We start from the raw sequence: 25,514 nt of genomic DNA, 5'->3' as shown, positions 1-25,514 counted from the left end.
GCGCCAGCCGCCGGCTGGTGCAACCTCCGCGGGCCTTGCGTCGATCGACAGGGCGGGGGGCGCCGCTGCCAAGGCAGGAGGAGCAACGCGGTCGCGGCCTCGGCCCGGGAGCACGACCAATAGCGATGCGAGCTCTTTTGCGCGAGCCAATCAGCACAGGGCCTGCCACAGCGCGGGCCAATGGGGCGCCGGCTGTGCAGCAACTAGGCAGCGGTGGGAGCTGCCGCAGCACACGCGCTCCGTCCACGCTATCGTCGCCTCTGGCTGACCCAGCGCCGGTGTTGCAGCCGCACCATGGACGTCCCGAGGCAGGTGGTGAACTTCGGTGCCGGGCCCGCCAAGCTGCCGCGCTCGGTAAGTCCCCGCCAGCGCCCCCGGCGCTTTGCACCAGCGGGCACGTCCGGTGCAGGCGCTCTCGCAGGCGGCCTTCCGGAAGCATGCACCTGGGGACGGCCCCTCGGCGAGGCGTGCCCGTGCACGGGACCGGTCCCGCCCGCCTGCGGGCTCCAGGGCTGTGCCTGCTCCGGGGCGGCGGCGGCGGCGGGAGAAGCAAGCTCCTCTCTCTGCGCTCCGTCGCCCCGCTGGGCTGCGAGCACGGGCGGTGTGGGGAGCACGCGTGGATGGACACTGTGTGCGTGCATGCATGAATGAATGAATGAATGGATGAATGGGAATGCATGGACGGCAGGTTTGCCTACCGCGATGCACCACGCTCACCGAGGGGACCGCAATCCGAGGGCCCCCAATACTGCTGGCTCAGCCAGCTCTTGTCCTCCAAAGGCAGTCGAGAGTTCCAGCTCTGGCAGGCATCCGGCTGCCAGCCCAGTTCTGTTCAGATTGTCCTGGAGTAAACGGCACGATGACATTCTCCCCTGGGCCCCAGCCAGACCACGCAAGTGCAGGTGGCACTCACGCCCTGCGTCCCCACCCCACCCACGATCCTCCCCCGACCCCCCGCTGTAAAGAAGGCAAAGTCTCCATGTGCCTTGAACCCACTGACCAGTCGCTGCCCCTGCTGCTGCTGTATTTTTTGTTTTTCTAACCAGAATGAAACTGACAACGTGTGTGGCAGCAGGGGGCATTACCAAGGATTTTACAATTATCTATTGTTGGACCAGAGTAGGCATCTCCCTGGGACAGAGCCCCTCTGTGTTGGGGTAAGAACAGAGAATCTTACAATTTTACAGCGGAAAGGACACCTTGCTTTTTCAGGGGCGGCGCCCACAGGAGCTGACAGAAGAGGGCTTATTTTTCTGAGTGGTGACAGTTCATTTTAGGGGCGATTCCCTGCAGAACTGCGGAAACTTCCTGTCGCCTCCCTCCTCCTCCCCCGCCGTGTTTTGCAGTCTTCCAAGTATTTGTTCCCTGTGTAATTTGTTATGAGCTTATTATAATGGTAGCTGTCATCAGTAATACAAATATTTATCATTTATTTTCCAGGGAGGATTTTTGCCCTTGGATGCTCTGTAACCTTAGTTGAATTGTAAAGATTAGAGAAGCTTTCAAACTTTTTTTTGACTTAGTTGATTTAGTTGAATTGTAAAGATTAGAGAAGCTTTCAGACATCTTTTGACTGTAACCTATAATGAAAAATATATTTTACAAAATGATGAAGTATGTGCATACGTGCATATAATTATAATTAAAATAAAAGCCTTATGAAATACTTCACAATAAAATAATATTACCTAATTACCTGTGATATACACTGTTTCGTATTCTATTCCACTCTAGTCTGTTCTGTTTCATTAAAAAAAATTAGCTGTGGTCTACAAAAGCGATTGCATTCTGCAGTTTGAAAAAAGACACATTGGATTGAGAGGGTGTGCCTTTTGGGTAGTTTTCTTTAAAACTCTTTATAATGATTTTGGTTATAAACTTTTATAGATGTGTTTTGAAGGTTAGGTTTTAATGATGTTCTCCTTAGTGGGTATCTCTTAAAGAAACTGACTCTCATTTGTAGACTTTCTCTGGCAAGATACTTCTACAGAGTCTTTTGCACTTATTTTGTGTTCATATTTAGGGCTTTTCTTTTTAGAAATCATCACATACAGAAAAGATAGAGAATAACATAATGAACCTCCACAGACCCATCTCTAAGACTCAACAACTATTAATATTTTGCCAATATTGTTTCAGCACCCTGGGACAAATCTTAATTTGTAACAGGCTCTTCCTTCTTCTTGCCGGCTGCACCCATCCCAGTCATAAAATCGAATTATCTGTGTAATTTGGGCCTAATTGATTTTTTTTTGTTGTTCTCTGAACCCAGAACTTTATGCATTTGGTACTTGGGCGTTAAGAGAGTGGCGAATGAGATTTGTGGAGGGGACATTTTCTAGGGAATCAGTAGATTCAGGCCTTTGGAAAAAGTGTATCTGAGCATCAACCGTGTCACCTCATTTTACTCTCAACTTGTGTGTAAGTTACATCAGCCTGGTTCCAAGGGAAGGAGGAGGTAGGGATGGGCTGTGGGCTCAGGGACAGAAGCCTGGGGACCTCACTGGACTGTGAGTGGACCCCCTCCCATGTCTCCCCAGGTTCGTATGTCCAGAGGGAGATATGAACTATGCATGGCATATTGAAGTAATTTTCTTTTCTTTTTTTTTTTCTAGGTGTTGTTAGAGGTACAAAAAGAATTATTAGACTACAGAGGAGTTGGCATTAGTGTTCTTGGTAAGATTTACTTCTGGATTCTACGAATGTTTAAGTTTCAAAGAGAACTAATTTAAATGCCTCCAACCTAGAATTTCTATAGGGTCTTCCTATGTGCCTGTGTGAATAATGAGGGGTCTTCAAAAAGTTCACAGAAAGGTTCATAGTATCTTTTAATTCTGTATTTCCACGAACTTTTCGAAGTACCCTTGTGCGTTTTTAAACTTTAATAAAGTGGGTTGCATGTTTGATAGAAACAATTTTGAAAACAGCATAAATGCTGGTCAGAGGTTCAGACATCTCCGCTTAATGTTTCATCATTAGATTTTGTTAATCACAGGGTCTGGGATCAGAACATAGTGCACATTTGCATAAAGGCGCCCCCGAACGTTTATAATATTGCTTCACATTTCACAAAAATTTACATGTTTTTATTATACTTAAATACACACTTAAGTTTAAAAGTATACAAGCTTTTTACATATACACAAGCTTGCCCATTAATAATTTCATTGTTTCTTTTCCTTATATTGAGAGGAGGACCTTTGAATTCTAAAATGTATTTTCTTTCATTAATTTTCTTCTTCTTCTTTTTTTTTTTTTTGGTACTTCCAAAGGCTGAATGGTATCAAGGGTTGTAGGGCTAACTGCGTTGCTTATTTCTGTCAAATTTTGTTTCTGTGGGCTTGGGACATACACTTAGATTTCTGTGAGGTGTGATGACAGCATGGAGTTTTGTGCTCTTGTCCTAAGGGGCAATGGCTGCTCCCGGATTCCTGTTTGTCAGAAAGATGTAAGAAGAGACACAGAGAACATAGCAAGGGGTTAATAAATGATTTGTTCAATAAATGTGCCACTTGACAAATCATTCTGCCATGACTATAAGGCAGAATGTTTGCGCTTTGAAAACCAATTTGAATCATCTCCTGGACTAAGCGTGCCTTGGCCCTCAATTTGAATGCACAATAACTGAGATTTCCCTTTATTATTTACTTGCAAGTTTTGTAGTGATTTCTGTTCATTTGGTTTTGAACTGGAACTTTTTTGTTGTTTACCTTTCCTTCTGCAGAAATGAGTCACAGGTCGTCAGATTTCGCAAAGGTTATTAACAACACAGAGAATCTGGTGCGAGAATTGTTGTAAGTTTAATAAAGACCAAATTGTGTTATTTTTGTTTGATATCTCATAAAGCTGGGTGTCTGTTACATTATTTTCTGTTTGTTCAGAATATTCCATCATTAAAAATAATCTTTTTAACATTCTCCCAAATTCATCATTAGAACATAAAGCTTTTTACTTAGTCCCCATGCTGTGTTGGTATGTTTTTATTTTTATTTTATGTGGTATTTCCAAAGATTTGAAATCATTATGTCCAGGAAAGATTTTTCAGCACTGTGGCAGTTAGATTGGTTTGAAAAGGATACGTGACAAAGAAATGGTCATCTTTTTCAGCATAATTAACTATAATCTAGTTCAGGGGTCCTTAAAGTATGGGCCTCATACCACGTGTCAGAGTCACATGGTCAGGGGAACTATTAAAAAATTCAAGTACTGGGTCCCACCCACACCTGTTGAATTGGAATCTCTGGAAAAACTTTATTTTAAACAGATCTGTTGGATAATTTTAAGAGTTCTGAACTCCAGGAACTGCTGCTTAAATGAAGCTGCTTAGGTTAGATAGATTGATATTTAAAGGAGAGATTTTATATATTATATAAATATATTCACATATATATTTATGAATATAGAAACCTTGAAAACAAACCACTTTTTTTTTTCTGCTCACAAAAATAATACACATTCATGGTAGAAAGTTCAGAAAAAAATGGAAATTCACAAATTAGACTGGAATTATCTATAACCCCACCAGTCAGGGATAATCATTAACATTTTAGGGACCTGTTCTTGGCCTTGTTAACTGCCCTGTATCTAAATAACATCACCCTGGAACTCTGCCTTCCCTGCTGCCAAGAGCCTCATGGTTAGAGTCTGGGAAGACCTGCCTGGCTGCCTCACTGTCCTGCTGAACACTGAATGTAGGCTGGGGGGCTTTCAGAACAACATATTTACACTCCACTTATTCCCAAGACCCTATCATGTTGCCCTGCCCTTTAGTATTTACTTACACACCTGTGCTGGAGCTCTGTCCCTCTGGCCATCTGCCTTCTATACCTGTTCCTAAGCTCTGACCTTACTCAAAGGCTTGCATCCATTTTCCATGGCTTTGTCCCTCTGGAGCTGGCCTTATTTTACTGCCTGTAGCCATTCTAGTCATCATTTTAGTTTTCCACTCTGGAATAAAAAAATTTCACCCTTAATCTTGCTGTATGTTGGGTATGTGACTACATGACTAGGTCCAAAATAATATCAAAGATCCCTCCCCAACATCCACGCTGTTCATAGCATGGTGCCTAACACATAGATAATTTTCAGGATTTTGGGTTGCAAGTGGCAGAAGCCCAGCTCACTAGCTGAAGTAAAAAAGAAAATGTGTTATCTCACATTACAGAAAAGAGCAAGAGGATTTAGGAGCTCAGATGACATCAGGAAGGTCTCCATCTCCTGGCTCTGCCTTCTAATATGTTGGATTCAACAGATGGCCACCAGCAGTTGCAGGATTACCTCCTACAAGTTTAATATTTCGCTCTATAGAAACAGCTCTTCTTACCTAGAAGTTTGAGTGAAGGTCTCAGAGCCAAACCCCACAGGCCAAGCTGGCCAGCTTGGGTCATGTGCTCATACTCTCCAGCTGGGGTTGGCCACAAATGAACCGCATGGACTGAGTGGCAGAGGGATGATCCCTGAAGGAACAGCAGGATGCTGTTACTAGGGAGGAAGAGCTTCTATTTAAATGGTAACCATAGGCTTCCACGGTCCCCACTAAAGACTTGTCTTAAGGAATGAGTGGATAAATGACTGAATTGGGCAAGACAAAGTAGTGGGACTTTACCGTATTTCTCATAGTAAATCCACCCAAGGCGAAGTGCTTGATAGAGCATGACTCTTTCTCATTCTTTGACCACAAGAGTCTGTGTATTTACTGTCACCTGTGCTTCTGCCCAGAGCCGTTCCAGATAACTACAAGGTGATCTTTGTGCAAGGCGGTGGGTGTGGCCAATTCAGTGCTGTTCCCTTAAACCTGATTGGCCTGAAAGCAGGAAGGTGTGCGGACTATGTGGTGACAGGAGGTTGGTCAGCGAAGGCCGCCGAAGAAGCCAAGAAATTTGGGACTGTGAATATTGTCCACCCTAAACTTGGGAGTTACACGAGTAAGTTCTGAGAGCTGACCTGATGCTGGCTGGTGGGTTACCCCTGCCCAGGTAAGGGGCAGTTTTTAATTCTTTCTTCTCCTCCTCAGTAGTTAGCTTGATTCCATTTAGATGCATGACTGTACTAGTTGAGACTACTAACTAGCTTCTGCAAGAAGAGTGTTCATAGACTCACTTAGCTGGAAAGCCCAGGAAACGGTTTGACTTTAGGTTTGGCTTGATCAGGGCCCCAACAAAGTATTCAGGTACTGGTGTTTCTCCATGGTGGCTCCATGGCCAGGAAGAACTGTCATCTCTTTCTTAGAAGATAGCTGCACTAATCCTAACCTTATATTCTCCCAAGTTGCAGTGCCTGTCCCAGAACATTCCCAGTAACAGTGTCATGTCTCAGATGCCCCACTCTGGATCAGTCACTGTGGCCCTGCCTGAGTCACATTCTACCTCTGGGCTGTGGGTTTAATTGGCTCCACTGATGGGCTGAGGGTAGATGAAGGCTGGGCTCCTGAGAAGAAATGACTAGACCATCAGTGGACTTAGGTTAGAGGGATGCAGAGTGACAAGGAAAGAACCCAAATATCCACCATGCCATTTTGAAGATTATTTGCAACCAATAACAGTCAAAGGGTGGGATGGGTCATCCTTTTAGGTGTTGGTGGTGGTGATAATGGAAGACTGGTAGGGTGCTGTCACTTGTGAGATGCTTTGCAATCAATTAGTCTCTCACAGCTGGAGGAGGCGTGTCAGTTTCCTTGTCAACTCCACCTACATAACGAAGGAGCAGAATAAAAGTGTGAAGTCTCAAACTTGTCTACTATGATAGAAATTCCAGATCCAAGCACCTGGAACCTCAACCCGGATGCCTCCTACGTGTATTATTGTGCAAATGAGACCGTGCACGGTGTGGAGTTTGATTTCATACCTGACGTCAAGGGAGCAGTACTGGTTTGTGACATGTCCTCAAACTTTCTATCCAAGCCAGTGGATGTTTCCAAGGTAGAGTGTAAAAGAGGATGGGTGGGTTTCTTTAGGGCATTATAATATATGTGAGAAGTGGAAATGCTGTGAGAGTCTTGAGCCAGCAGAGACCCTAAAGCCAGGGCAGTTGTTGATGAGCACGCTGGCAGTCACTTGTTTATTACTGGTTGTCAAAATTTTGATGTCCTGACATTCCCAGCCCCATGATAATGATTGCCTCACAAGGTCACACTCACGTCCTCAGGGAACTTACCTGCCTTGACAGTGGCTCTTATTGGTTAACACTAGGAGTGACTTGTTCTCTTCAAGGGCAGATGCAGATTATCCTAGCTCAGGGTAACTTAGGTGAAGGATATGTACCCACTTCTACTCCTATGTGACAGGACACATAGACTTTATGAGTGGCTCAAGGGGGGCAGTGGGACCAATGCACCAGGTGCCTGCAACAAGGAGGTAATGTCAGTAAAGAATTTAAAAACAACTGTTGAGCCCTCTAAGTAGTAGTCTACCTTTTTAAAAAAAGTTGTGGTAAAATATACTTAACATAAAATTTACCATTTTAACCATTTTTCAGTGTACAGTTCAGAGGCATGAAGAATGTTTACACTGTTGTGCAACCGTCACCACCACCCATCTTCCCAGACTGAAACTCTGTACCCATTAAACAGTAACTTCCCATCCCCCTGCCCTCAACCCCAGCTCCTGGCAGCTGCCATTCTGCTTTCTATCCCCAGGAATTTGATGACTCTAGACACCTCTGTAGGTGGAATTATGCAATATTTGCCCTGGCTTTTTTCACTTAGCACAATGTCTTCGCATTTCATCCATGCTGTAGCATGTGTCAGAACTTCCTTTCTTTTTTAAGGCTGAGTATATTCCATTATATGAATACACCACATTTTGTTTATAGTCTGCTTTTTATTATCAGGTGGCCCTGGCACTGCTAAGCAATGTCAACTATAAATAACTGCTCCCTCTTCCCCGTGATTTTCTGTATTAGTCTGTTTCTGTTGCTTATAACAAAATACCTGGAACTGGGCAATTCATAAAGAAAACGAAATTTATTGCTTACAGTTTTGGAGGTTGGGAAATCTGAAGTCCAGGGAACACATTTAGTGAATGCCTTGGTGGTGGTGACAGGGTCTCACATGGCAGAAGATGGTGGAGCAGAGAGAGACTAACCTCTCATGTATTCTTCTTTTAAAGCCCCCAGAACCACGCCCCTGACCACCATTATTAATGCATTTACTACTGCATGGTCCTACAATCTAATCACCTCTTCAGGGCCCCACCTTTCAATTACCGTAATAGGATTGCCCACCCTCAACAGTTACAGTGAGAATTAAACTTCTAATATATGGACTTTGGGGGATACAATTCAATCAATCCACAGCACCCTGCCACTTGATTTTCCTAATGGTTTCATGGGATGACAGGGGAGAGGGTTCTGTATATTGTATAACAAAATTTCCCGAAGTACCTTTACGTTGCTTCTAAAATCTCTTCTCCCTCAGGAAGCTTGTTCCATCCCTTCTTTCTATCACAGCCATCCCCTTCTCAGCATCTTCTGATTGTCCCTTTCTATAAATACAAATAGATAAAAAATTCTGTTTCTCTTTGTGGTTGACAAAGACAGTCAGAGGCCCCATTGTACAGACTGGTTTGGATGTAGAAGGGAGGTATGTAGAGTGGGTGTAAATACATAGAAGGCCTTTGCAAGGATGGGCGTGGGTTAGCCCTTCCAGGTGAGCACCACGTGGATGGACCATCTTGGGCCTTGGAACTCTGAGCACTGATTGCTGTCCCAGGTGGAGGTTTCTGAGAGCATGGAGTGCTCCCTAAACAGGAATAGAGTCACTTCCTTGTAAAAATTGTGCTTTGGAAAGTGGCTGGGAAGTTTGCATACATTGATGAAGAATGACCAACTGCTTCTAAAGCAGCACATCTTTCTCTTTTTAAGTTTGGTGTGATCTTCGCTGGTGCCCAGAAGAACATAGGCCCTGCTGGGGTCACCGTGGTCATCATCCGTGATGACCTGCTGGGATTCGCCCTCAGAGAGTGTCCCTCGATCCTGGAGTACAAGGTGCAGGCCGGAAACAACTCCTTGTACAACACGCCTCCGTGTTTCAGGTAAGGCTGGGATGCAGCACTGTGGACCCATTGAGGGTCTCACTATTTCCCATCAGGGTGGAGGTGTCTTTTAAAAGTAGAGCTATTTCCATGAGTGGTGACCTAATAGCTCCAGACAGCCTTTCAGGGTTGTCTGCCCAGCTCACGTCCCCCTCTCAACCCTCTGTGCACGGATTGATCTTTTTTTTTGCCCTTTGGTTTTTTTTGGGGGGGGGGAGTTTGTGTGATCTTAGTAATTCAGGTCCTGGTAGTTGACCATGAACCCCAAAGCTCTCTGTTACTGAAGTGCCATGGCCTGCATGTCAAAGAGCCAGAGCAGCTTTGGAGAAATTTCAACGGCCAGGCTTCCCAACTCCCATTTCTTTCCCTGCTGAGTCTGCATGAAGCTACTTGGCTGCCTGACAGCAAACACGTTGGCTTGGATCACCTTTCTGTTTTTTTAACTCAGTTTGCAGGGGTCCTGTTAGCCTGGCTTCCTGCTGGCTGACTGAGAGGCTGCACAAGCAGGGCTTTAGGGAGAGCAAGGTTGCTCCGTCTCCCCATCTCTTAACTCCCAGACTCAGGCATTTTGTGTAAATCTTCATGACAACAGGATTTAACAATTGCCTGAGAGATTCTCCTACTTACTGCTGTGTGACTTTAGGCAAGTTGCTTAACCCATCTGTGCAGGAGTAATAATAGTACCCTCCTCATTGGGTTGCCGTGAGGATTAAATGAGTATAGTTTTATATGTATTTGTTTATTTTTATATAATTTCATAAACAATTTTTGTACTTAGTCCCTGGCACTTGGTGATTTACAAACATTAGCTGCTGTATTATTATTGTTATCATTGTTGTCATTAGTTTCCAGAGCCTCAGCAGGAGCCCACACAAGGGAAGAGCCACAGTGTATAGATGTGTCTTTCCAGGCAGCTGTGATGTAAAACAGTGACACTTTATGTGTGCAATTCCTGTCATCCTCCTGCCACCCACCTGACAGGGCAGGTACTGTTATTATTCCAGTTTTGCAAGTGAGGAAGCCGAGGTCCCATTTTAGGAAGTGGCATAGCTGGGATTTGAACCTAGGCAGTGTGGCTGCAGAGCCTGGGAATGTACACCCTGCACCTTAGTGCTCCTCACAAGCAAAATGATCAGTGAGGATTTGTTTGTGTTTGAAGGTGTCTGTCTTAGGAGACTAAGTCGCTGCTGGAGTCCAGCTCTTCGCTCAGCAGGGTTTTCCGTGATGGTGGAAGCTGCCTTACAAGAGTTTATAAAAGTGGGGGTGCTCAGGCTAGTGGAGTCGTGTCTCCATCTGGGTCAGGACCTTGTCAGAGCTCCCCTCCCCCAGGTGCTGCCCATACAAAGTGCAGAAAGTGTCTTCCACATAACTTACCATAAGAAAGGAGTGATTGTTAAAGTTAGAATTCCGGTGGAAGTTTCTGCTGGGTTTCTGCACAGCTCACTTTGTGTTACCCGCTTTCCTCAGGGGATAGGGGATTCTGGGGTGAACTCTCCTGGCCACCTCTAAACCCCTCTCTTTTTCACCCAGTTGAAAATGTATCTAAAATGCATCCTGGGGGTTGGTGGCAGGACTGAGTCCTGTCTTCTGCCACTCGTCTGTCTCATGTCTGGGCTTCTAAGCAGTGGAGACACAGTGGTCACCGGCCAGCTGGGAAGTGAGAATTGTCGTGCCAAGCAGTGAAGGTACAGTTCGGGACGTTCAAGCGCAGGCCTCTTGGAGAAGGGGTGGCAGAAAGAGGGAGGAGGTGGCCGTCCTTACTAGTTAGAAGGTGCAGAGGGTGGGAGGAGCCAGGGAAAGAGTGCTGTCCCCAAAATGAGGCCTGAATTGCCAGCAAGTTCTCCCCAGGACACAGCCTCTGGGTGAGCCCCACACCCTTGGGCACCTTCTATGAGAGTTGCCTTGAAGCACATTTTTAAAAAAATGTAAAGAACATGTTAGCACATGGTTGGTTAATATTATCGTAAAGACCTATTAGTGGGAACAGTGAGAAGGCACAAACAGTCTGTCCTAGGACAGTGGCTTTCTTGTGCAGTGACTCCCCAACCAGTCCCTGGGCAGGTCTTGACCTGGCCTTGACCATCAGCTCAGCTGGTTCACTGGGGGTGGGGGCACAGGCTGAGAGGGGACAGAAACTCCCTCCCCAGAGGTTTCTTGCCTGAGGAGGGGGCTGAGCCAGAAACACTGGCAGAAAAAGGCAAAGTTTCTTCCCCAGACAGATCAGAATACTGATGATTGAGATGTCTCAGGGTGTCAGGAGTTTTAATAATGTGATTAGAATCCTGTAAATGTAGAAGATGAAGACAACAGATTAAATGTATTCTGACCCCAAGATACCTCCTGGAAGTTGCTTTGCTTTCTTTTTTTTTTTTTTTTTGTCTTTTTCGTGACCGGCACTCAGCCAGTGAGAGCACTGGCCATTCCTATATAGGATCCGAACCCGCAGCGGGAGCGTCGCTGCGCTCCCAGCGCCACACTCTCCCGAGTGCGCCACTGGCTCAGCCCTGCTTTGCTTTCTTTTACTCCAAAAGAAGCGAAAAGGAAAAAAGTTCTGTCTGATTCTGTATGATTGAGGAATAACCATAAATCTATGACTTGAAGTACTTAGAGTTCATTTGCAGATGGAAACATTCAAGGTTAGGAAATTGGAGCTCACGAGTGAGAACCATCTCCAAATGGAGACATAAAGGTTTGTGCAAAATACCCTTCCCCGTCCTTGACCGTAAAGCTGGTGAGGCCCCCAGAACACTTCAGAACTTTGTATCAGAAGTTTTTGAAAAAGTCCCAAGTTTGAAAAGATGCCCCGTTGTTTTGGTTTTTTTCCCTGGGCCCTGGGAACTTTGTTTTAACTGTGCTGGATAAAATGGCCTTCAAATAGTTGCTCTGTCGCCCTGAGCAATGCACTGGGTGGAATAAAGGACCACAGTGTCATTCTCTTTAACCCTTCAGTAGAACACGCTAAACCCAACTAGTGGATAAAGAAAACGATGCCCAACGTCCCTTCTAACCCCACAAAACACTTTTTGCTTATCATGACTAACTGAACCCACAAGCATAAATTTGTTTTAGCTGCAATATGAGGTAAAGTACAAATAAAAATACAAAATGAAGAAACCATTAACCCAGGCCTCCTTTCTTACCAGAATGGGAGTGTGAGATTAGACCTGGGGCTCTGTCCAGAGAGCTCACTTCCCCCGACTGCCTGCCCCTGTACGGGATGGGAGAAAGCTGGCGTCTTGGAATACACAGCGGGGTGTGTAGTGGAACCAGCTTTGGGAGCCTTCCTCTGGGAACAGTGCTCAGCTGGGTGGTTACTTTTACCCATTCCTGAAAAAATTGTGCCATGCATCATCAACTCAGAAGGTCATCTACAGAGTCAGGATCTTCAGAACAGCCAAGGGCAGTTTTCTGGGGGGACTTTCTGGTGTGCTTTTCTAAGCCCTGGCACACAGGGAATATTTTGTATTGCTTTAAAAAATGTATAAAAGTAACACATACTCTTAGCAAAGATTTCTGAGTGAGCAGAGTCACCAGGGTAACCACTATGAACTGCTTGCTGTGTATCCTAACAGACCCTTAACTGGGCATATGCAAGTATACAGGGCCATTTATTTAATTGTGCAAATGAACGTGAATTTTACCATACAGACTGTTGTGTGAATTCCTGTTTTCCACCTAGCGGTATACCATGGCTACTCTGCCACTCAAATGGCATTCTGTAGAATGGATGTACTGTGATTATTTAATCATGTAACAGGCAGACTTATCCTTTGTGAAAAGAGCAAAGCTTGGTCTCCTGAAAGTGTTGATGGTGGCGGCTCTGCTTGGATCACATAGTATGGCAGGGCGTGTTTCTGTGGTTTGTGGGGTTGGGGTGAGCAGGCTGCAGACATGGAAAGAAGCAGTTTAAGGTTAAATGGGAGTTGCAGCGCATCTTCTAGAACAGAAGGGTGGGAAGCGTTGTGTCTGGAACACACACCTGTGTACACACATGCGTGTGTGCTGTGTGCTCCCACAGCAGCTGGGCTTGGCAGCTGTGACTGATGCTTGGGTACAGCCCCGCTGTCCCACTAGCAGATAGGCTAGTGGTTGAGAGCCCTGCAGCCCCTGGGAAACCGCAGGGCCTTGGTACTAACGGCTTTGTAGCTTGGGCTTTGTAGTCCAACAGACTGGGGTTGGAATCCTGTCTTAATCAGCCACTTGCTGGATGGCCTTAGGCAAGTTAAGCTCTCTGAGCCTCGGTTTCCTCATCTGTAGTATGGAGTAATGGTGGCTCTGACCTTAGGAATGTTGCTGTCAATAGTAGGGGCTGAGGCCACAGAAGAGTCCAGTAAGTTTGATTCCCTTCTCCTACTTCGTCCCTTCTCTTTTGTCCTTCTGACGTCTCAGTCTTTAGCCAGAGAGCTCCAGCTGAGGCTACGTTATACAAGGCTGTCTTCTGCTTCTCGCTCCCTTCCCTTTCTGCCACCAGTGCTAGCGCTCTTTCCTCCCAGGGCTGTCTGAGGAGCTAGGTTGGGGACGCTTCAAGAGGCTCGTTGCTGCTTTCGGGTGCTGGCTGCTCTCTGCGCAAGGCCCCTCTGGGCAGCCCAGCACGGGCTTCTGCTGCCTTCTGGAGGTGGGAACTCCTGGGTCTTCAGCCTACAAGGTTGAGACAATGAAAGAGCCAGTTGGTGTCAGGGGCTTCCCTGTGACAAGCCTCTGACTGTTAGAGCATTTTCCAGGCCCCATGGTCTCCCCTCACTGCCCTGTCATGGTGTTAATGAACAAGGAGGCAGCTGGGCCTGGGCGTTCCCACCCACATCTTTGCTGAGCATCGACTCTCAAAAAATTTTTGCACAGTTCCCACAGAGGGGAGCTTTGTCCCATACCTGATGGAGAGGGCGTAGCCAGCAGCTGAACTTCTCCAGACTCAAGGATGGTGTCTCTTCCCCAGAAGACCTTTGCTTCTGCCCCGTGCGCTTTTGGCGAGCCCTGTGGAGTCCTCTATTTTAAAGAGAAGGGCTTTCAGAAAATCACTGGGGAAAACCACCCACTGCTATCCAGTGTTACTTATTTTCAGTTTAGTTTTGAGCACCTAATAGGAAGGTACTACTGACTGCCATTTTTGTACCCAGAAAGGGACGGTCCCAAGCTGCAGGAAGGGCCGAGGTGCAGCTGACCTCCTGGAACCAGGAACACAATTCCTACTCCATCTGCCTTCCACTTCTGATCCTGGCTGCTCTCAGCTGGAATGTTGGCTTCATGTTTTCAGATGAGTCTCCTTCAAATGTTGTCTAGAAACATGACCCCCTAGGGCTCTTACCTCATAGCTCACCAGTGCACAACTCTGCCTCTTTCTTCTCACTTGCAATTCAGAAAATCTCGGGGAAGGTCCTGACTGGTCTGGTTAGATCCCATGCACAACTCTCAGAGCAGGTGAGCAAAGGACGCTGCTGGATCTGCATGCTGGGTGGGAGAGTGGGGTTGGGAAGATAAGGGCAGGTAAAATGCCAGGTGTCTACCATGGGAGGGTGGGCCTCCCTGTTCCCGGTGGGGAAGCTGAGGCTTAGATTCCAGGGTGACTCATCCTGGGTAGTCTATTAGTAAGTGGCAGCACTGGGACTAGAATCAGGACTGTGGCAGGGTGCCCATGGTCAGGTGGAAGGCACTGAGCTAGGGCTGTGGGGTAGGAAAGGTGAACAGCGTGTGCTTCCAGCATTCTAAGACGATAGAGTGCAAGAGACAGACGGGCACACAGAAGCATAAAGTAAAGGAGGAAATAGTAAAAACAAAACAAAACAAAACAAAAAAACAACAAAAACTACATGGGTAGTATGGGCAGAGGGCTCTGGGAGTTCAGGAAGTGAAGGGTTGACCCTGGGGGGAAGGGAGGGACGGGGTCTGATGATGCCTTGTGGTGGTTTGGGGAAGTGCATTGCAGGTGTCTTGAAGAGTTTGCATCGGGGCTTGTGCTGGACAGAGAGGGACTGATGTGACCTCCAGTGTGGAGTCTAATTAAACCCCTTTTCTGAATGGCCCTTGGGTCTAGAATTGGGTTGACCCTGGTCCTTGCTTCATGACATGCTGTCGTCCTTCGTGTACATATGGCCTGCTTCTGTCTTGCCTATTTCTAACGACGTCTTTCAGTTGCTAGTACATTTAAACAACCATTTGCTTGAGTATCTTTCCACTTTTGCAAAGCTGAACTGAGTGGATTTTTTTTAAACCTTTATTTCAGCATCTATGTCATGGGCTTGGTCCTGGAGTGGATTAAGAACAATGGTGGGGCAGCAGCCATGGAGAAGCTGAATTCCATCAAATCCCAAATGATTTATGACATCATTGATAATTCTCAGGGATTCTATGTGTAAGTCGATGAATTTTATCTCACATTTTGCTTCCTGTGAGTTTAAAACTGTGTATACCTTTGGAAAAAGGATGTATTCACCTTTCTCTGAGATGTTGAAGGGCTGGTGAGTGTGGGTGGTCCTGGGCCTCATGAGCGGGGGGTGAGTTGTTTTTCTCCTGCATCCTGCCCCAGGAATCCCAGGCTTTGGGACCCATGTCCCAGTGGATGGTGGTGTTTCTTATACCAAAGATAACACCCTGGGGAAGAATCTCAGTTTACGTCCCAGGGTAGATTCCATCTATTTCCTGCTTCCTTGTTTTTCTTCTGGAAAAAAATACGTGCACTTTCTGGAAGCTCTCAACTTAAGGACTTCTGTTGGAGACCCTTGGTATAAACACGCACTCCTGGTCTCCTCCTCTGGTTTATTTACCTTTTTAAGAAAGTCCTCTGCTTTCCTTATTACAGGACAAATGCCCCCAGGCCAGGCCTGCAGTCTGTGAATGGAATTGGCTATGGCATGGGTTGACTCTTAGTTACAATGTTTTTGTGACCGGGTGATTAATGAACACCTATTGACTGCTGGACCAGCATGTGCGAGGACTAAAGGAAATGTATGGGTCTTGTTAGTTTCCTTGGGCTGCCGTAACAAAGTACCACAAACTTGGTGGCTTAAAATGATAGAAATTTATTCTCACTGTTCTGGAGGCCGGAAGTTCAAAATCAGCAGGGTTTTGCTCTCTCCAGAGAGTCCAGAGGAAGAACCCATTCTTGACTCTTCAGCTTTTCGGGTGGCTCCAGATGGTCCTTGGCTTGTGACCGCATCGTCCCAGTGTCTGCTCCTGTTTCACGTGGCCTTTTTTGCATGTGTCTTCTCTTCTGTCTCTTATAAGGACAGGTCTTTGGATTTAGGGCCCACCTAGATAATCCAGGATGATCTCATCTGGAGGTCCCTAACATATTTACATCTGCAAGACTCTTTTTCCAATTAGATCACAGCCACAGGTTCTGGGAGTTAGGACATGGGCATATTTTTCAGAGGCCACCATTCAACCCACTGCAACAGGCCAAGGCACCAAGATGCCAGATATGAGGCACCTGGGAAGCAAGAATGTGCAACCGATGATATCTTCGTGTGCTTTTTCCTTTCCCCTGGACACAGGTGTATGAAGACTAGCCTTCTGCTGGGTGCATGTCTGTGCACATGAATGTGTTTTTACACATATTCATGCACACACGTAAATACTTCTGGCACCTCTCTTCTTTGGGGTTCATTCTGTTGAAACCAAAATACCTGCCTAACAGTAACATGGAAATTTGCACTGTTTTTGAGAGTTCATTGGCCGCATGGGATAGACAAAACAAAACCTCACTCCTAACTTAGAATTGTATTTTTTAGCCAAGACTTGCTAACACACCTTCATAACCACTCATAAGGGAGGGTGGGGTGGCTTTTTGCACAGCTGGGATAAGGCCACGTGCTGCTGCTACCTCTGCCCTCAAAATGCTTGTTGCCTGCTCCTGTGAGTTCTTGGCATGCAGTGGCCCTCCAGCCACAAGTCTTGGGGAGTAGGGCTTGGCTGGATGCCTTGGCCTTTGGGTTCCTCTCGCATGTGCCATCTGGGGGCAGGGATGTGCACTGTATGTTACTGCCTGCTCTGTGGTCTGTGCAACAGAAGCAAGTGTTGGCTTGGGCTCGGTCCTGGGGAAGCTTCCACCCAGAACCCGGATGTGGGAGGGGGAGGCCAGGATACCCCACCAGTGCTTACTGGAGCCATTTTAACATGCATGATTAGCAGTAGATGGTCTAACGAGTTCATAGCCGAGGGCTAGGGAATGTGGCCTGAGCTTGGAACAGAGGGATTCTGTTTGGTTGGAGGGGAAGGCAGGGCTTTTGGATGAGCTTGAGCTTTAGGGATGAGTAGAATCAGGCAGAGAAGAGGGCAGAAGTACTTGTAGGGACTTTAGGAAGGCAGGGATGGTCCCCACAAAGGCACTGAGGGAAAACAGTACAGTGTGTTTGGGAAGCAGAGGATGGGCTGCCTGCAGGGGATGGCTTATGCTGGGATTGGAAGGAAAGTCTGTGGAAAGGTCGGAGGACATGTTTAGTCTTCCTGTTTATTCATCCATTCATCTACCCACCCACCTGCCCATCTATCCACCCATGTATCCATTCACTCATCCACCCATCCATCTACCTACCCATCCATCTATTCATCCAGCTAATAGCTCCTGAGCACCCACTCTGGGCTAGTCTTGTTCTAGGCTCCTAGGATACCGAGAAGAATAAGTTATGTTCCCTGGATGCCCAAAAGTGCTTAGAACCTGAATGTGAGTGAAGGCATTTGGCGGTTATCATGGAGGGGAGACTGATTTTTCTATTTACTTTGGCTCCATATATTGCTCAGGAGATATATAGGCATGAGATTGGAGGACAGAACGAATGCTGACGCCTCTGGAAGACAATCCAGGGAATTAGAAACAAAATAAAAAAGCATAGAAGGAACCCTGGGAATCTCCCAAATTCTTTTCCCTCCGAGGTCCTTTAACTCCAAGCACCCAACCCGAGCCTCTCCAGAAGGCAGCCTGCCGAGCTGATGTGGGCACCTCCTGGGGAATTTGACCACCTTTCCCACTCAAAACTCCTCACTGACTTGTGAGCAGCCTTGATGCTGACTCGTAAGGCAGCCCCTTTACTGAGCACAGTTCTGGATGGTTTGCTGGGGGTTGACACCGGCAGGCAACTCTGATACTGGATAAGACAGCCATTGAAGCCCCCAAGTTCATTACCTAGCCTAACCACCCACGTTGCGTGGCTGACCCAGAGTGGAGCCCACATGGACAGTGCAGCCCCTTGGTCTTAGAAGCCCCGCTTTGCCTCTCAGTAGCATGTGACCTTGGGCAAATGACCTAACTGCTCTAAGCCTCAGTTTCCTCATCTGTACATTGGACATAATAATGTTACAGAATTCAAAATTCACATGCCCTTTGAGCACTGAGTTTTATGTCTGGGCATCTGTCGTCTCTACTGCTCTGCCTGGGCACAGTGATGTGCATGGAATTAGGCACCAGCAAGTCCAGTGTAGGATGCAATGGTGCAGATCTGGAGATGACCTATGTGCTCACCGGTAGGGGTCTGATGAGACAAATTAGGGTCCGTTGATCATATGGAGTAATGTGTACACTGAGAAGGATGATGGAGACCTCTGAGCAGACACAGGAAGAGGACCACGTATGTCATCAGGCCAAAGGAAAATGAGCAAGGGAAGAAAAGGTATCTACTAGTCCATTTTTGAAAACCATAACAATTATATTTATAAATATTACATAAATGTGTATATGTACATACACACACACACACACACACGTTTGTACATCTAAAAAGATCCTGAAGAATGCACGCCACACTGTTAATGGTAGCTGCCTCTGTGGGAAGGGGGTGGTGGATCTTCATATTTTAACTCTAGATTTTTGTAATTGTGTACAAATTTTAAATTATTTTTTTATTAGCAAAACCAGGCAGGAGGGAGAGGCCTGTGACTGTGTTTTGTAGGCTTCTCTGATGTCACGCATTCCTGGTTCTTTGTTCCCATTGTGTGTGATGCATCTTCTCGAGGGATAGACTGTGGAGAGGACGTCTGGTGGTCACTTGCCCCCTGGCTGGCGTGTGGCGGCGTGTCACTGAAGCATCACCTTCCTGCAGGTGCTCCTGCTCCCACACCTCAGGAGGCCCGGTGTCTGTCAGAGGGCCTAGTCCCCCAGTAGGAAGGGTTTTTCAAGTGTGTTTGGGAAAGTGGCATTTCTGTACGACCTCCTCCTGGGGGTTGGCAATCACAGGGTGCTCGAGTGGCTCAAGGAAGTCTGGCTAGCCCTGCTAGCGTGGCCTTGCCTGTGTTTGCATGGCGGGTGATGCTTTTCCAGCAAGGCCTGGGAGCATCGTCCACATCAGAGTGCCACCGCAGACCCTGGCAGTGCCGCCCATGCTGTGGCTCCCACCAGGACTTTCTCCTTGAATCTCATAGCCCGGGGCTTACCCTGCTGTCCTCACCCACCCGGGCCACACTAACCTCAGCCAGCCTGGGCCCTTCCCCGCTGCGCCCCAGCCCGTGGGCAGCAGGTGCTGCCCGCCTCTGACACTTGGTGTCCCCTCTGGAGGTGCAAACGGGCCAGTCCAGCCCACAGTGATTCCCGTTGTGGCTCAGCCAGAGTCTAAAGGCACAATTTGAGTCAATATTGGGATAGTGGAAGATATTTAGAAATCCGAGCTTCTCATTCCGTAACCATGTGTCTCTGAAAGTGGAAGAAGAAACTGACTGGGAGTGCCACGTGTTTCAAGAAAGAAGGGAGAGCATGTTTCTCTGTTTGTGCCACAGAGGGTGGGGAGTCTTCACGTTGGCCTGTTCTGCTCGTTTATATGTGTGGGGAGGGGCCCCGCTGGCCTTTGAGTTTGCTGCCATGCTTGAAGCTCCCCAGGCCCGAATTCTTTTGACCTAGAAAGTTCTTCGAAAGAGCTTTCTAGCAAGTCTCAGCCTCCTAGTTCTTCACCTCCAGTGTCTCCTCTGTGTGCACAGTTATTTTTCTAAAACACAATCTCATATTGTGCAGCCAGCTTGCTTCTCATTGCCCAGGGGTCCCAGCCTAGTCCCTGCGCAGAGCCCAGGGCCTGCCAGTCCTCCCAGCCTCCCCGGCCAAGAACACAGCACCCCACTTAAGTCAGACAACTTGTCAGGAGCCATCGAGCTTTTGCAGATGTAGTTCTCAGCCAGAGTGCCCTTTCTTCTTCCAGTCCTGTCCTGGCCACTCCCGTGTCACCTCCTCTGAAACCTGTCAGCCTCCTCTGTGGCCTCCACGGCCCTGTGGTTCCAGCAGTCCTCACGTGGAGTCATGATTCCCTGCAGAGCCTGCTCGCTAGATTGGGAGCATGTAATTCCCCTTAAACTTTTTTTCCCCCTCAGCCCCCTACTAGGGACATCGTGGGTGCTGCATATAAATATTTGTTACGTGGTGATTAAATCTTCGCTTTTTAGCTTTTGTGACATTGCTGCTGCATGTTATCTTCTACTTTCATGACAGAATGGGCAAACTTGGGGGGTGGTGAACTGTAAATAGAGATTCCTAAGTCCTCCTCTTAATTTTTTTTTCTTAATTGTGCTTTTTGTTCCACCACCTCTATGACTGGACCTGCACACTGGGAGCCTGAGGTGGCAGAATATCAAAAGAGGGTGCCACCGAACGTTTAAGTGTCTGCTCTGAAACCTACACCTCATGAAAAAGAGGTCCCGAATTCAGGCTCAAAGTTTATTTCAGATATTTGGTTCCTCTCCTGCCTGTCTTCTGCCTGGAGGTGTGCTCTAAACTCCCATTAACTTTAACAGGAATTATGGCTGTGCCCGCAGGGGCCATCTTGCACTGCTTTTATTTGCTGTTTAATTTTAATGAATCCCACCCTTTAGAAGTGTCAGAAGAAAATAGGAACTGTTTGAGAAAAGGGAGAGAGAAGGTTATTACATATTGTACTTTTCTTTGATTCCAGGGCAACATGAAAGCTCTTTCTCCATTTGTCTCCTTTGATTGTCAGTGGAAAATAACTATGGCTGCTTATTTTTCGAACCAGAAACTGAAGTTTCCTAGACAAAAATTCATTCACTATTCATGTTTGAAAATCTGTATATGCCTTATGCAAGTTGCTGGGGGGAAAAAAGACAAAATATATTGAATTTAACAGATACTTATATAACATTTAATATGTTCCCGACACTATTTTAAATTTTATGAATTATCTGTTTCTGCATCACAGAACACCCCAAAACTTAATAACAAACAACCATTTTCTTTGCTCACGATTCTTCCAGCCAGCAGGTTGGGCCAAGCTCAGCTGGGTGGTTCTTCTGCTGGTCTTGGGATCCCTCATTCAACTGAACTCATCTGGTGATTCAGTGGGGGCCAGATGGTCTGAAATGGTTTCACATGTCTGGCAGTTGGTGCTGGCCATCGCCTAGGACATCTTCCTCCAGGGTGTCAGGGCAGGCTTGTGTTAGTGGCAGCAGTGTTTTAAGAGGGGACGAGGAGAAGCTGCAAATCCTCTCAAGGCTAGGCGTGGAAGTTGCACAGAGATAAAGCAAGTCACAAGGCCAGTCCAGCTTCAAAAGGCAGAGAACTAGACCCTATCTCTTTATTCTTAAATGTGCTACAAAAATTCTCTATAAATGCTGACTTAATTTATTCCTCACAACACAGCTTGAGGTAGGTTGAGGTAGGTTCCATATTATTTTCACTATTCAGATGAGGAAGGTGAGGCACAGCAGAGAGGTTAAATAACTTGCTCAAGGTCACACAACTTGGGATAGTACAGGGTGATAAGTCTTTTGAAAGCAGCTGCTCCTTATTTTTAAGTCTTACAGACACTGTTAGGATCAACTGATTATTTCTCTGCAGCTTTGCAGAGAAAGGGTCATTCAGTTGGAAGCTGCATATGATGAACCACTGAGCTGTCACAAGTAGTCTGAAATGAAGGTATTTTTCTTCCCAACATTCAGTTGAGGAAACTGAGGCTTATGGAAATTAAGTACAAGTCATAGAAGAGAATGCTAATCCACTGTTTCTTATGCAAGTTTCTGTTTCTTGTGCACTGTTTCTGGGCTCCCTAAGTAAATTATAAATGTCTTGGGGCAGAATTTTTTTTTTAATCTACTTGCATCTAGAAAATATTTTTTAAAAAAAAATCCGTTGACTTGTTAATGACAGCCCATACATTTCAGAAAACTAGCCAGAATAATAAATGTGTTTTTCAGATGTCCAGTGGAACCCCAAAATAGAAGCAAGATGAATATTCCATTCTGCATTGGCAATGCCAAAGGAGATGATGCATTAGAAAAAAGATTTCTCGATAAAGCTCTTGAACTCAATATGATCTCCTTGAAAGGGCATAGGTGAGTATACGCCCAGTCCAGAAGCTCATCAGAGAACTGGCTTAGGCTTTCAAGTGCAGAAGGAGAGTAATCTGGGAGCCTGCTCAGCTTGGAGTAGCAGTTGTGTAACTTGTTGGGGAAAACCAGCCATCTCAGGGGTGGACCTTCCTCCTGTTGCTTATGGAACCCTTTGCACAATTCCTTGGCTGAGAGTGTGGGGGAGCCACGGCTTCCATGGAGGTTTTGTCAAAATTACTCTGAAACTCTCTTCAACTGCTCTTAGAGCAGAGGCTGCCATTCCGTCCCTGACGAAGCTGGTGCCACTCTGTTCTGCTGTTAGAATGTCGCTGTCACTCCAGCTGAACATTAGATAGAGTTGTTAATCTCGCATGCTTTGTGAAAAATAAATGTCCTCATGCATGTTAGATGCCCAGCTTCCACCTCACGGGCACTGTCGTGGCAGGGTCACGAAGGGCACGGTGAGCCGAGTCACCATCTTGATCCGACTTATCTTTCTCTCCCGTCTTGTTTTCTTCTTTGCCAACAGTGAAGAGTTTGAGTTAATCTAAGTTAAATGTGAGCACGATGGGCCTTCACTGCAGAAGGGAGAATTTTCTTTCTTTTTTAATTTTTTTAAAAGACCTGTAAGGGGAACTTTACCCTTGACTTAGTGTTGTCAGCACCGCGCTCTCCCAAGTGAGCTAACCGGCCATCCCTATATAGGGATCCGAACCTGTGGCCTTGGTGTTATCAGCACCACACTCTCCCAAGTGAGCCACGAGCTGGCCCTAAGGGAGAATTTTCTAATGACTGGAATGGGTGGAGCTCTGTGCCACCGGCAGGGGCTTCTCAGGTCAGAGGATGGACTCGATGGTTGCAGGTGCTACAACTCTCGGGAGCTGGTGACTACACAAGGCATCATTTTGGTGTGAGATTAGAGGTGCTTTTGTTCTTGACAGTTGGATCTTTGGTCATTCTAGGTCTGTGGGAGGCATCCGGGCCTCTCTGTATAATGCCGTCACGATCGAAGATGTTCAGAAGCTGGCTGCCTTCATGAAGAAGTTTTTGGAGATGCATCAGCTATGAGCACGTCCTAACCAGTACATATTCTGCCCTTGAACAACACACAAAATTTAAAGTTACTTGAGAATGGCTGCAAAAACTTAACACACATGGTATTTTTCTCAAATGAGTATGCTTATTACAGATTCTTCTTTTTTTCAAACAGAACAACGGCCAAACCTCCACAGCTCTGCAAAGGTGGTGGGACCTAATGGCTGCCTTAATTCTGACTTGAACTGTGGAAGCATTCTTTAAACCTTCCTGTTGCTTTTCTAATGAATTCTAGCTTATTTTGTCTTTGCTGCTACTTTTTCTAGCTAAATCTCAGTGTTCTAACTTGCCTGTGGACTTAATTTTGCGAGTCGTGACTACTTATTTCTGGAGTCGCACAAACACACAGCGTGGAGGGTCTATGGGGCCTTCTAGGTGCTGATCTAGATCCTAGATTCCAGACAGCACTGCGGTCTCCTGGCTTCCGCAGCTGGTGATGAAGATCAATACTGACCATTGGGAGAGCGTTTAGGAGTTCCAGGCCAAAGGGCAAACGGTACTGTTCTCATAAAGAGATAGAGCAACATGCTAGATATATGTTTATATAGCAAGTTCTGTCTTTACTACTGCATAGTTTATATCTCTATGCATTCATATTTCTACTAATACACTTCTCAGTGATAATATGTAGAGACTTAGAATTTGTTAAATCCTTGAAACTGTGCATTATACACCATGTTATCAACAGTTGCGTCCCCTCTCCAGTCCTCCCCTCCCCCCTTTTAAGCTGCTTCATGAATAAGATCTAGAAGTTTCATGGTTCACTTTTACTCTCTTTTCAGTAGGTAGCAGAGAAGATTGATTTGTTCTTTGTTTCTGAATTATGCCGTTCAACTAAAAATCTGTTAAACTCCCTTATTCTTTGTTCTCTTGACTGTTTTCTTTGTAGTGTTTGACCAGAGTGATACTGTGAGTTCCAGAAGGTCTTTGTTGGAGTTTTTCCTCCTACTGTTTATCTGTTGTCAGTGTTTTCTGTTGAATACGTGAAGAACATTAAAGTCCTAAAACATCTAAGGTCTTGTCAATGATTTTTCTGCCTTTTTTAGACAACTGGTTCTTTTCTGAAGCTTATGATGGGAAAATTGGGGTCTAAAAATAGCATCTGATAGGGGTAATTTAGTTCAACCAGAGTGTGAGACTTGAGTCTTGTGCAATCATTTTTTAAAACGATTCACCGCAGCGTGGTAGCTTTCCACTCGCTTTGGAATGGACGTTATCAGCAAACCACCTTCCAGCACAGCTCGTGGTGTACATTTCTATGAACTCTGTCCCAGTCACCCCACAAGCATGCCAGTAGGACAGATTTGAGCTGTTTTCGTGCTTCGTTTGATTGCATAAGGAGGACTCTGCTGGTTTCCTGTCCCAGCACTGCATCCATTACTTGGGTCCCCTGGTCAGGTCTCAGTCTCCCAGGTTTGGTTCGCTCCCCTATAAAAGAAAGCTTGAAATAACTCCCCCACTTATCTCAGGGATGTTTAAGAGTTTAAAACAAGGGCTTGATGCAGGATGTGATTATAATAACCACAGTAAATCTTAAAGATCAAAAGCCAGCCGGTCCACGTACTCCACCGACATGTCCACATAATAGTAGCACTGAGAGTCGACCTCCTCTCCCTCCTCCTCTCATATGTGGTTGCAAACCCCTGCCTGTACCAGTCTCGTGTTTCTCCACTCTCCACCTATTTCCATTCACATTGCCACGGCCACCTCTGCTGTGTCAGTCCTCAGTGGCTTATTTCAGCAGCCTCATCTCCACCCCCCTCCGCTCCTCCTACCACGACCAGTGGGACTGGGACTTCCTTTGTGTTCCTTGTTGGTACATGAGAAAGCCCAGGCCTCTGCCCACAGTCACAGCTTTATAGCGTCTGGCCTGGCCTCGTGTGTCTTTCCTGTGTGTGTGGTTCTCGGAATGTGGCATGCACTTGGCTACGCTCCGGCAGAAGCATGGAATTCCTGCCCCCACTGGGTAAGACCAGCCTTAAGACAACTGCCCGCCTCCTAAGCTTCATGTCTCCTCCACTGGGACAATGTTCCTTCTCATCGTTGTCACCAGGGTGACCCTTTATACCACCCCAGCATCTCCCTTCTGTTCTTTACTGCACCCAGCAGGGTGGAAGGACTGTGGTTCTTGACCTCCAG

At 46.4% G+C, this 25,514-nt stretch overlaps 1 protein-coding gene across 2 annotated transcripts; it reads left to right on the top strand.

The window, feature by feature from the left end:
* Window positions 1-294: 294 nt before the first annotated feature.
* PSAT1 (phosphoserine aminotransferase 1) lies at window positions 295-23,348 on the top strand. 2 transcript variants are annotated; one of them, XM_063081313.1, is made up of 9 exons: window positions 295-354; window positions 2,616-2,676; window positions 3,725-3,794; window positions 5,719-5,924; window positions 6,745-6,917; window positions 8,860-9,029; window positions 15,247-15,375; window positions 22,146-22,283; window positions 23,243-23,348. In XM_063081313.1, exons 1-9 carry the CDS (start codon window positions 295-297, stop codon window positions 23,346-23,348), a joined length of 1,113 nt encoding a protein of 370 aa, XP_062937383.1. The 2 variants fall into 2 exon arrangements, with proteins under 2 accessions (XP_062937383.1, XP_062937384.1); XM_063081314.1 differs by lacking the exon at window positions 22,146-22,283.
* The last annotated feature ends 2,166 nt before the right edge of the window (window positions 23,349-25,514 follow it).

The sequence above is a fragment of the Cynocephalus volans genome, chromosome 16 (genome assembly GCF_027409185.1).
Source record: "Cynocephalus volans isolate mCynVol1 chromosome 16, mCynVol1.pri, whole genome shotgun sequence".
Classification (NCBI taxonomy): Eukaryota; Metazoa; Chordata; class Mammalia; order Dermoptera; family Cynocephalidae; genus Cynocephalus; species Cynocephalus volans.
Note: the sequence above shows the minus strand (reverse complement) of the source record. Positions and strands in the feature narration are given on the sequence as shown.

Bases quoted from the DNA above. Each gene is read 5' to 3' on its own strand.
- PSAT1 (XM_063081313.1), top strand. From the start codon at position 295: ATGGACGTCCCGAGGCAGGTGGTGAACTTCGGTGCCGGGCCCGCCAAG. The intron at 3,795-5,718 runs GTAAGTTTAATA...GCTTCTGCCCAG, and splicing joins AATCTGGTGCGAGAATTGTT to AGCCGTTCCAGATAACTACA. The intron at 22,284-23,242 runs GTGAGTATACGC...TGGTCATTCTAG, and splicing joins ATCTCCTTGAAAGGGCATAG to GTCTGTGGGAGGCATCCGGG.